The following is a 12,598-nucleotide window of genomic DNA, read 5'->3' as shown; positions in this document are numbered from 1 at the left end:
CTTCACTGACAACGGACGATAATCTGGGTGTCCAAGTCCTTAACTATCTCGAATCTTTTGAGTTCAAGTTTGAAGCAAACGTTTGGAGGACAACACTATTTTACTGCTCTATGACCTGAGCGAACACGTTTCATACGTACAGTCAATGTCTACAAATATACCAGAAATAAAACATTTAGGTCTCACATTAGAAGAGTGCCTGCAGAGTTTCCTTATAGGAGAGGGTATGTGAGTATGTGACCTTGCATGCTTTCTATTTCAATATCAGCACACTTTTTCTGACTTTCCAGTTTCAGCGCTTCTTCTGTGGAGGTGTTGATCCAGATGGGTTTTCTTTTCTTAACAATTAGTTAGAACTGTTTTATTATTACATTCATATTCTCTTAATATTTTAATTTGATGAACAAGAATTACCAAGCACGTTCAAAGAAGATTGACCGATGTTGTAGCATTCTGCGGAAAGGTACAAGTTAAGGAACCATGAGATCATGTCCATAAAGATCACAATGATTCGTGTTGTGAAAATGCCGAAGTTAAAACTTAAAACACCATATTATTTTAATTATATCTCCCTAACATGACCGGCCAGTTGTTTGAGGTTTCTGTTTGAAACCACTAGTTATCTGGTTACGCAACTAAGGCCAAAACAATCGTATCAAAAAAACAAAGGCCAAAACAAGCCGCACAAATTTTGAGGGCACAACTCTTGGGCCACGTATGAGTCTCATTAGTGTGTTGTGTCATCCACAAGCTCAAGATTCTCCTCCAACCAATACTTACCAACTAATCAATTAAAGGTTCCCCAGAAAACAGAGCTCGTCACCTTGGCTCGACTTTTGAAGCAGAAAGTGCTTCTGAATACGACATCAAAGAATTACAGCTAAACTAAATTCCATTTCTTCACTAAGTTCACATTGGCAAAAGAATTTTAACCGAAACTGTAAATATAGTATTAGAGCAAGTTCACCCGTTAGGTCACCGGGTCACCTACTATTCACTGTTTTTTAGTGTATATTTTCATTCTCTGGGTCACGAAATACACTGTGCCCGTGACTCAGGGCACGAAATACACTGTGCAGGTCACCATGGTGACCCAGAACACTGTACATGGTGACACAAGATACGAAATACACTGTGCTTGTGACCCAGATGATGAAATTAACACTAAAAAATAGTAAATAGTAGGTGACCTGGTGACCTAACGGCTGAACTTGCTCTTAGTGGACAACTTACTGTTAATAATATATAGTGGGGTATATTTTTTTGGTCTATATAGTGCGGGCCAGTGGGGTATATAGACATATAGTATTGTGGAAAACCTTTCACATGGGCAAAAGGCAATAACAATGGTGTACGCAAATGATCATGCACCTAATGAACAAGGAGCAGTATTTTCATCTGTTCCATATAAGAGGAGGAGAAGATATTTTCTGGAGATGTTGTCAATTTGTTAGTGAAAAAGTTGGAAGCAAAATAAAGGAGGGAAAAAAAAAATCTAAGGTCATTGTCTTGCATGATCACTTTCACATTGAACATACCTTTCCATTCACTTTAAAACTTTTGGGGGGCAATTATTGTCAATTAAATAAAACAGAGGTTCATCAATTGTGTTTGAAGTTTCAACCTAATAGATTTGATTTTTTTCGATACGAACCTATTAGATTTGATAACAAATATGAATTAGAGACATATGGGAGAAATATGAATGTCTCTAGAATAGAAACAAAAAGAGCAGAGGGTTTAGGATCTCCTTCATACTTATATCATAAATATAAATTTATAAGATAAACAAACAAATCCCAAAGAAAATATAAAATATTCCTATGAATCTACCTTAAAATATAGTCGAGACAAAGCACAGTATATTTCTCCTATTCTTATATCTTTGAAGACTATTAATTATTCCACAGCTGTAGTCTTTTTCTAAACAAGCTATTGGTCCAACTTAATTATGATTTTCTGCAATACATGACCTTTTCCAGGACATTTCTTTGAAAATATCACAGTATCACACACCCCAACCACACATGGCCAAAATCCTCTTATATAATTATTGGTGGTTAGGCACTAAAGATAAACCTATGGTTTTAGTGGTTAAGACATTTCAAAAAAGAGGAACCCTTTTGGTCATGTTAGATGTGATCTTAGTCAAACACAATATTAAACTTTGGCATCTTTTACCTCCTCTAAATTTGAGAAAAACAGAATGTGCATGAAAATACAGTCCCACGTGTAGCTTACCTCACCTGCAAGCAACAGCAAGACCAAAATATTTTTTCATTTTTATTTTATTTTATTTCATAGAATAATAAATATTAACAAACTGATTTTCAGCCACATTTTCACAGAAAAATCTGGAATTTCCATTCTTTCTATCTGATAAATACTACTAACACCAAAACAGAGGCCCCCATTTCCCACTCACATATTCCCAGAATCTTCTTCTTCTCATTTTTTCATTTCTTGCCTCTCTGTTTCTACTATTTGATTCCTTCACCAACTTTGCTGAGAATTTAAGCACTGAAAAAATAGCACCGCCATTATAAATCCTTCATCATCTCACAGCACAAAGGCATGTGTTTGAATGATGCAGAAATGGGAAACATGGAGAACAATAACATCAATACCAACAACAACAACAACAGCAAGCAGCAGTCTTTGCATTGTGAAAACGAGAAGGATAATTTGGACAGGGAATCTCCGGTGATGAGCTCCGATCAACAGAGCACCGTGTTGAATTCGTTTCAGGTGAGAATTCAATCAAATTCGTGTTCTTTGATGGCTTAGCTTTGTTGGGTTGTTGTCAAGTTTGGAACTTTTGAGGACCCATTTGGTTAAAATTGAGTTCTGGAATTTGGGTTTCTTATGTGGTTCATGATTCTGAAGTTTACTGTAGTAATTGGTTTGATACTGTATCATATAGGAAAGTTTTCAGCTTGATTAATAATGCGGTACTGGCTTTTCAGTTCAATTTGGGTCACTGGAATTGTTTTCATATGTTAAACTGTTAAAGACCAACCCTTTTTGGTAAGCTGTAATTAATTGGTTTGCTGTGATTGATTGGAAAATATGGAAGGTGAACTTTTACCAAAGATGTGTGTTTATTTATTATCAAACTCTGTGTAGGTGGATGGTGATCATTAGACATTCCTTTTTTTTTTTTTTTTTTTTTTTTTTTGAGGTTCTTAGTCTTGTGTGGGACAGTTCTTATTCTTTTGTGCTTCGATTTCAGTTGATCTGACGGAAATATATAGAACAAGGCAAAGGAGATTGATTGATCTTTCTTTTTATATAATGCCTTTGTTTTTAGCAGTTCATTTTCCACCCTTTTGTGGGAAATTGGGAATCCTGATGTGGTTGATGGTTATGTACTAATTAGATTTTGTTCTTTAATCCGTGGTTCGTTTTCTGTTTGGTTTGTGCTGCAAAGGTTTAGATATTAGTTGGAGAAACGTTTGGGTTCCCAAAGTTAATTGACCTTGATGCTTCACACTCTGATTCAAGTTTCATTATTTTGTTGTTCTTTCAGCTCGAAAGCATATCTGAGGATTCAGTAGTTGTAGACCGAAAACAGAACATGTTACACTTTGTCCCTGACCGAAGGTCAGGAGAGTGGTCTGATATCGGAGGTCGTCCCCATATGGAAGATACTCATATATGCATCAGTGACTTGGCTAAGAAGTTTGGTTATAATGTACTCAATGATGAAGCTATCTCCTTCTATGGTGTAAGTTCACTTACCTTCTTCTGTTTACAACAATTCACACCATGGCAATGCTTCTTTAGCTTTACATTCTAAGTCATGGTTGAATGATGCAATGCCAATTTGAACAAACAGGTATTTGATGGTCATGGGGGAAAGGATGCAGCGCAATTTGTTCGTGACAACTTGCCAAGAGTCATTGTTGAGGATTCTGACTTCCCTGTAGAGCTTGAAAAGGTGATAACAAGGTCATTTGTTGAGACAGATGCTGCATTTGCAAAAACTTGCTCACTTCGGTCTTCCCTTGCTTCTGGCACAACTGCACTCACTGCAATGATATTTGGGAGGTAAGGAACTCTTTCTTCCAGTGTACATAGGTTGTCATTTACATTGTCTTACAAGCAATGTAAGCCCTTCTGATTAAAGTATAGGAAAAGAAGTAACAGCCCATTCATGTGCTGTACATTGGAATTGAATTACTTCATTATGTTACATCTATTCGTTGTTGGCCCCTTCTCATGTCTAGTTCTTGATACTGCTTAGTTTGTATTTATCAGAGCTTTCATCGGGATAGATACATTTTGCTTGTTCCTTGAAAAACATTATTTCTGGACAGGTCTTTGCTTGTGGCGAATGCTGGGGATTGCAGGGCTATATTGTCGCGAAATGGAGCAGCTATAGAAATGTCAAAAGATCATAGACCCTGCTGCACAAAAGAAAGGACGCGAATTGAGTCTTTGGGTGGATATGTTGATGATGGTTATCTGAATGGTCAGTTAGGGGTCACCCGTGCATTAGGTGATTGGCATCTTGAAGGATTGAAGGATGAGGGTGAAAGGGGAGGACCCTTGAGTGCTGAACCGGAACTTAAATTGATAACACTGACCAAAGATGATGAATTTTTGATCATTGGTAGTGATGGAATATGGGATGTGTTCACCAACCAAAATGCTGTAGACTTTGCTCGAAGGAAACTCCAAGAGCGCAATGATGTGAAGCTGTGTTGCAAGCAAATAGTAGAGGAGGCAATAAAACGAGGCGCAACCGACAATTTGACACTTGTTATGGTGAGTTTCCACTTGGAGCCACCTCCACATCTGGTGGTAGAAAGGTCCAGAGTCAGACGTAGTATTTCTGCTGAGGGACTACAAAATCTTCAGTTCTTCTTAGATCAATAGATGAACTAGTGTGTTTCATTTGTTGATGTTTCTGGTGGTGGGCAAAGGTTAGAATTGATCAATAAGAAGTTCAGCTCCTGTATATATATCCAGAATGGGACTGTGGCCTTGCTTCCTCTATTTCTGGTGCTTCAGTTGGTTCTACAGAAGATGAGAAGGATACAGAAGACATTCGTATTACCAAGTTTTGAGATAACAATTTGTACACTATTAGAATATAATGGAGATAAACTTTGAGGGAAGGAATTGTTTTACATATCAGAGGTGGCTAAGGCAGTTCTGAGTTGCTTATAAATTGTTCTGTAACTGTACTTTTAGCTTTTGAATTATGTATATACTTTTTTTCTCTTTCCAAACATTTGGTGGTTTTCCCTTTTTCTTCTTTTACGTTTCATAAGGAGTAGCACCGGATTTACCCAGCTACTATACGTTTGCACACAAATTCATCAAATTGATACTCAGACTCAAAGAATGCACTAAAAGAAGAATTTCTGTCTATTAATTCTTAATCATTGTGTCTATGCTATACCAAAACCATACAAGAATTTGTGTGTCTATGCTATACCAAAACCATACAAGAATTTGTGTCTATTACTTCTCAATTACTGTGTGTCTATGCTATACCAAAACCATCTTTTCCCACTCAACTTCTCTTTAATCTCAGTTCTGGCAATGCGTATCAAAAACAAAATGGCACAAAAAATAGCAAGAATTAGCATCAAGAAAACGCTGTTCCATCCCCTGGTCGAAATATAGCCAGCCAAAAGTGGACCAAGAGCTGCCCCAACTGACCCCGTACCATCTATAATTGCGGTTACAGTAGCCAAGGCACGAGAATTGCCTCTGATTAAGGTCTGAGTACCAAGATCAGCAGCAACAGCTGTTGTGATGAGCGCATATGGACCATTCACCAGCAGTCCGGAAAGAAACATCAGAAGAATGTTGGCAACCATAGATAAGCTTCCATAAGCCCGGTAGAGAACAAGGGCTGGAACTGAAAGTAACAAAAATGCAATCGATGTAACAGCCCGAGCTTCAAGCATATCTGATATCAATCCCGCTAAAATTCCACCAAAGACTCCTCCAATATCAAATATTGTTGAAAGGTTTCCAGCAGTTTTGTGTGACAAATGCACCCCAGCAACAGCTACAAGGTATAACAGAATTTATGATTAATATGAGAAGTTCATAATAACACCTTAAACTACAATAGGTAAATTGGAACCTCTAACTTATGAACACTGATTGCTTTTATTCTATTCAGCATTTTATACAACAAATGCATTCTTCCTTTGAGCTAATTTTTCGTGATCCAAAAACACCCACATTGCCACAACAATTCAGTTAATCAAAGACAGGAGTTTAAGAATTACCTGTGTGTCTTAAGTAGAAAGGTAACCAGTACAGGAAAGTGTAGGACACCAGCTTTGAAAAGAAGAGGCAGAACGCAAATGGTGCAACACCCGGTAATCTCCACGCCTCCAAAAACCCAATAGCAGTCAAAGACTCCGCATCAGCATCAACATCTACATTTTCTGCTCTAAGTAGCCCAGCTTCTTCTGATTCCACTTTCTCCACATTCTCCACACCATTAACCTCCACATTCATCTCAACCTCTTCCTTCCCCGGAGACTCAAACCCCAAGTCCTCCGGACTCACAGGAAGAAACAAAAACACCAAACCCCCAACCAAAATCACCAAAAGTCCAGGCACAACAAACGACCAACCCCACCCAAATTCCAAAACCCCGGAAGCAATAACCGATCCAACAATGTTCCCAACCGAAGTATGGGAACTCCACACACCCATTATCAACCCCCGCTTCGTCTTCCCAAACCAATTCCCCACAACTGCCACAACACAAGGCCAACCTATCGACTGAAACAACCCACACACAACTTGAACACCAACAAAATACCACAACATATGCACATTGCACCAATACCCTAACCCGAAAAGACAAGTCAAAACTCCACTCCCCAACATCCCATAAGCAAGAAACAACCTCAGATCAATCCTATCACCAACATGCCCTGCAAAATACATCCCAATAGAATATGCAGACAGAAATGCAAGATCAAGTTCTCCGAGCCTGTGGGTGCCCTGAGGCCCATTAAAGGGAGCCCACCCGGTGTCGAATGAGCTCGAATTGGACTGGAGTTTGGGCCCAAGAACGCTCTTGACGATGCTGGGGGGCTTTCTGGAGGCGTGGAAGGAAGCGTAGGCGAGGAAGGTGATGATTAGGACTGAGATTTGGTGGAAAGCTAGGGTTTTGTTTGGGGGTTTTAGGGTTGGGAAGAAATTGAGAGCTGGAGCTAATTGGGTTTTGGATTCCATGCTCAATAGAGCTAAAGGAGTAAACTTTAGTTACAGAGAATCATCAAAGATGGAGTCTTTAAGTTGCAGAGAGGATTCAATTACTGCAAAGAAGAGAAAGAATGTATAAGGACCTCAAATTGTACCTGAATTGTTGATCCCAAGTGTTGATTGTGGCAGAGGAGAAGAAAAGGATGAATCTTTGATTAGGGTTTTGGGGATTGCTTTGTGTGATTGAGAAAGAATGTGTACAGAAGAATAAGGGTGATTTTGGATCTGTAGTGAAGAAGAAGAAGAAGAAGAAGAAGGGCGCACCAGATTCAAAGAAAATTAGGCCTTGCTGGTGAAGGGTGAAATGTCTGAGAAGCTACCTGTATTACCTAATAAACAAAATTAAAACTTAAAATGAAGGAAATAATTTTTTTTTTTTTTTTTTTTTGGGGGGTCAAATTTGGAGGGAAAGGAGGTTGGATTGCGCCTTTATGTTCCTTTTCCCACAAGGAATGATCTGAACCTAATACAGATTCGAAGAGTGACATGTCTAGCACTTTGTTCAAAATTGTCATTGCATTACATTGATTCGAAGTCGAGAAACTAAATAATAATCTTTTGTCATAATCAGGGCTGGTGATTTAGGAGGTATAATGTAAAAAATTTAAATAGTTTTCAACTTTGTGTTATGAGATGTAATAAATGCATCAGTGACAGAACTGCACCCTAAAGTTATAATTGTATAAATTCTCGTTTGACGTACAATAATCTCTTTTGATGTATCTAGGCTATATCGTATTCATATTGTATACGACTCTCTTCCTCAACTCTAGTTTTGTAGACATTGTCTGATGAAGATACCCTCTTGGAATTTGACCAGCCTCTTGGTGAGCCAGTTCCACCATTACAGCCGCATTGAAAAGTTTGCTTGTGCTCATGTCCTGCAAATTCACAGAAAACCCATAACATTATTTGTGACTGTTTTCTTAGCAATAGGGATAGACTTCGGTATGGGCCTGATAGATTTTTATTTGGTGAGTTGGGCCTCCAGTCTCATTTTTCTTTTGGATGAGAGGCCCTCTAGTCTCTTTCAAAAATATACGTATGCAGTGGTGGACTCAAAATTTAATTTAAGCAGGGGCGAACTTGGATCATAATAAGCTAATGAGCAATAATCTTTATGAGAAACTATAAGATAATTGTATAATTTTTCCAAAATTATGTATAACAAGCTCAATTACTACTCCTTACAAGGAAAAATCTTCTTAATATACCTTCAAATTCACACTAGCAACTAAAGTTTCTATATATAAAAAACCGTTTATGTTATTTGAGTGGGTGCATCAGCCCACACTAGGCTATTGCTGGGTTCGCGGTTCGCCCGTGGACGTATGCCACGTCTTAAAGCGGGGCTCACAAAATTCTACCAAGCGAAAGAATAGTTTGCTATGTGTTGGTCGTAAAAAATGACGTGTATATACCAATCTGCCACGTCCTTATCCTGAAGAAACCATAATCAATACTAGCCTTCCTCCACACATGCTCTACATGTGCAAGTAATTTTTTTTTTTTTTTTTCAGAAAATAAAAAAGAAAAGATAATAGAAGAAAATGGTTATTGCATAGAGAAGTTAGTGGGAGAGAAAAGTGGGTTGTGAGATTTATTTTGTTTATTTTTATTAATAAAAATATAATTTGTAATTGTCGTAATAGCCCTTGTGATTTAATTAATTCTCAAAGTATTTTAATCTCTTAAGGTCATTTCTGTCAAAATTTTTGATTTTGGCTAACAAAGTCTCTTCTCTTAATAATAGTATAGATATGATACTTCTGTCAACGTCTTAGACGATTGATAAATTTAGCACTCCAAAAAATTACTTATATTTTCGGTACCATATACGAATTTTGTTTTTGTTCTGCAAAATTGTTCTAAGCTACTAGATGGGTTCTCAGAAGATTCCTAATAGTCCTGCTGCAAAGTTCCTTGTGAGATGATGCTTAGAATAGCTCAATAGCCAAAGATCTCATATACAACTTGAATTTTGTCAATCACCAATTAGCTAGGATTACTGCTCTGTTTTTTATATTCTTAGTCAATTGAGGATATTGTATAATCTGTAACTGCAATCTTCAGCCTAAGAGACGAATCAAATACATAATCAGTAGGGTTTTTTTATTACACATCCATGCACGTTACAAACTTAAAACAGAAGATCGACTCCCCTAGCTATTGCTAGGATCTCATCGACCCAACTAGGAACAAGATAATACAAACGATACCACAAAGTCACATAGAGAGACTTATTCCGCTAGCTAGTACACCATAAGTAGTACGTAGTCTAGCTCCATGATCAGCGACCACCATGTCCTCCTCCCTGGCCGCCTCCACCATGTCCTCCTCCCTGGCCGCCTCCTCCCTGTCCTCCTTGGCCGCCTCCGCCTGGTCCACCTTGACCGCCTCCGCCTGGTCCTCCTTGGCCGCCTCCTCCTGGTCCTCCTTGATGACCTGTGCCGCCATGACCCTGAGGACCGCCTCCGGGTGGACCTCCATGAGGCTGTCCTCCTCCTGGACCTCCCGGACCTCCTCCCTGGTGTTGGTCACCGTGATCCATCTTCGAATTCTTGCTGAGACTGACTTGTATGAAGAGAGTTGTTCTGGATGTGGCGAACGGTTGAAGAGTTAAGCTAGGTAGGAGTAGATTTTATAGGAAGCTAGGTAGGAGTAGATTTTATAGGAGAATACTGTCGGTAAAGGGCTCTAAATTAAGAAATGTCGACATTATCTTCAAAATGGCACATGCTTCGTCGTAATAGGTGCCACATATAATATCCATATAAGGATAAACTTATTTAGCTAATTTTGGCTGTTTGGCAGAATGGTAGCTCAGGATATTTTATAAACAATGAAAGCTAGCATGTGTATCATGCACTGTTCTTGTTTTGTTTTTCTCTTCTGATTTTTTTTGTGTGGTGATGCCTTTTTTTTTTTTTTTTCAAGGGTTGGGAAGAAATTGAGAGCTGGAGCTAATTGGGTTTTCGAATCCATACTCAATGGAGCTTAAAGTTTACTACTTTATTACAGAGAAAGATGGTGGATCCTATAAGATGGAGTCTTTGAGTTGCAGAGAGGATTCATGTACTGTAAAGAAAAAAAAATGTATAAGGACCTCAAATTGTACCTGAATTAATGAAGTAGCTTTTTTGATTACAAGTGTTGATTGTGGCAGAGGAGAAGAAAAGGATGAATCTTTGATTAGGGTTGTGGGGATTGCTTTGTGTGATTGAGAAAGAATGTGTACAGAAGAATAAGGGTGATTTTGGACTGTATTGAAGAAGAAGAAGAGGAAGAGGAAGAAGGCCACCAGATTCAAAGAAAATGAGGTCCTGCTAGTGAAGGGGGAAATGTCTGTGAAGCAACCTGTATTACCTAATAAACAAAATTTAAAATTAAAATGAAGGAAAAAAAAATAAATTTAGGGGGTCAAAAATGGAGGGAAAGGAAGTTGGGTTGCGCCTTTATGTACCTTTTCCTGCAAGGAATGATCTGAACCTAATTATGCAGCCATCTGTTGTTAAATTGAGCCTACATTGATGTGTCTAGTACTTGGGTTCAAAGTCGTTATTGCATTACATTGATTCGAGGAGAAACTATATAGTAATCTTTGATTATAATCAGGACCAGTTTTTAGATTTAAAAAGTGTAATATAAAACAGTAATATAAATATTTAAATGATTTTCACCTTTTCGTTATAAAATGTACTTGGGCCCGTTTGTTTTGTTGGAATTGGTGACTAGAAAAGGAAACCATTTCCTTTTCCAATGCTTTGGCCTTAATTTTAGGTACGGAAAGGAAACGAAAGAGCGAGCTGATATGGAATCAATTCGAAAGAGCGAGCTGATATGGAATCAATTCCGTCTTTAGGGTGGAATTAGATTAATGCCTAGGAGGTGGTATTTCAATTCCAACCATACTGGGAATAGCCAAATGACGTTATATGCCCCTCATTAATTGTAGATCAATTTTAAAACTTAATCTCGAGTCTATCTCCTTTAATATTGTTGTATCGTCATCAAGGTAGACGAAATAAGATTGATGGAAGTCACTGCAGTAACAAATGGATCATCCTTGATATTTATATATTTGCTTTCCCCCTAGCCATTTTTTTTTGTCTGCTCCTTATTGATCGGTGTAATTCTACTCTATTCTTCCATGCATAGATCATGATAGAAGCCTTTGCAAAATTCAGTCTTGATTTTACCCTGATCTACATATAACCAACCATTAGTGGTGTTTTAATTTCTCTAACTTTTACTCCTCTTGTACAATTACTGTGGTGAGATACGATTAAAGCAACAAGCTCATGAACTGGAAATTTGTATGAACGAAGGACGCAGGACTCTGCAAATACACCATTATACAATTTCTATATTATGAGTCCATAATCCAAATGAATCATGAGTAAGTGCAATTGCAACGTGTCTCCTTGTCAAGTGCAATTTGTTTGATTTACTTGTGATGGCTATAAACATTACTTTCAATACTTTTGACATTTTATGATCTTTCATATCCAAGGACGAGTATTATTAGTAATAACTATATTATTGCCCTGGATATTATTGGAAAATCTGAAATATGTTTTTCCCAATCATGATTGCAATTCCAGTTTCATCCAAACGTTGAAATGGAAATATTAAATCCCTTTCCATTCCAAGGTAGTTAAGGAAAGGAGTTCAATTCATTTTCCCTCTTTATGATTCCAGTAAACCAAACAGGGCCTTAATGCATTAGTGACGGAATTGCACCCCGAAGTTAGTTACAATTATATAAATTTTTGTCTAATGTATAACAATGTCTTCGATATATCTAGACTATATTGTATTCATATTGTCTACGACTCTCTTCCTCAACTCTGGTTTTGTGGACATTGTTTGATGAAGATACCCTCTTGAGATTTGATGCTGACGACCAGCCTCCTGGTGAGCCAGTTCCGCCATTACGGCCGCATCGAAATGTTTTGCTGGTGCTCATGTCCTCCACTCATTCCCTGCAAATTCATAGAAAAAAACCATAACATTATTGGTGAGGGGTTTTTTTTAGCAATACTCGGTATGGGCCTCATTGATATTTATTTGGTGAGTTGGGCCCTCCAGTCTCATTTTTCTTTTGGATGAGAGGCCCTTTAGTCTCTTTAGTTATGTTTATTCTTATTGAATTGATCCGAGTCCAAGAAATTTTCTTTGTTTCTTTACGAGGGGGCACACTTCTGAAAAATAGACGCATGCCACTTAAAGTGGAATGGTTCTTTAGTAAAAAAACAAAAGAATGGTTTGCTATGTGCCCAACGCAGGACTTCGCCGTAAAAAATAAAAAACAAAAGAGTAGTTTGCTATGTGCTCAACGCACGACTTC

General features: G+C 38.0%; 2 protein-coding genes across 2 annotated transcripts; one reads left to right on the top strand and one right to left on the bottom strand.

Annotated features, from left to right (window-relative positions):
• The first annotated feature begins 2,409 nt into the window (after positions 1-2,409).
• Positions 2,410-5,239, top strand: LOC133709277 (probable protein phosphatase 2C 27). The gene is made up of 4 exons (XM_062134960.1): positions 2,410-2,748; positions 3,530-3,727; positions 3,839-4,050; positions 4,320-5,239. Exons 1-4 carry the CDS (start codon positions 2,575-2,577, stop codon positions 4,879-4,881), a joined length of 1,146 nt encoding a protein of 381 aa, XP_061990944.1. The 5' UTR covers positions 2,410-2,574; the 3' UTR covers positions 4,882-5,239.
• Positions 5,240-5,353: 114 nt separating this feature from the next.
• On the bottom strand, positions 5,354-7,558 carry LOC133709270 (putative glycerol-3-phosphate transporter 5). The gene is made up of 2 exons (XM_062134949.1): positions 6,255-7,558; positions 5,354-6,028 (listed from the first exon to the last, which is right to left on the bottom strand). Exons 1-2 carry the CDS (start codon positions 7,216-7,218, stop codon positions 5,484-5,486), a joined length of 1,509 nt encoding a protein of 502 aa, XP_061990933.1. The 5' UTR covers positions 7,219-7,558; the 3' UTR covers positions 5,354-5,483.
• Between the last annotated feature and the right edge of the window lie 5,040 nt (positions 7,559-12,598).

Source organism: Rosa rugosa, chromosome 1 (assembly GCF_958449725.1).
Source record: "Rosa rugosa chromosome 1, drRosRugo1.1, whole genome shotgun sequence".
NCBI lineage: Eukaryota > Viridiplantae > Streptophyta > Magnoliopsida > Rosales > Rosaceae > Rosa > Rosa rugosa.
The sequence above is the reverse complement of the archived record's forward strand: the minus strand, read 5'-3'. Positions and strand labels throughout refer to the sequence as shown.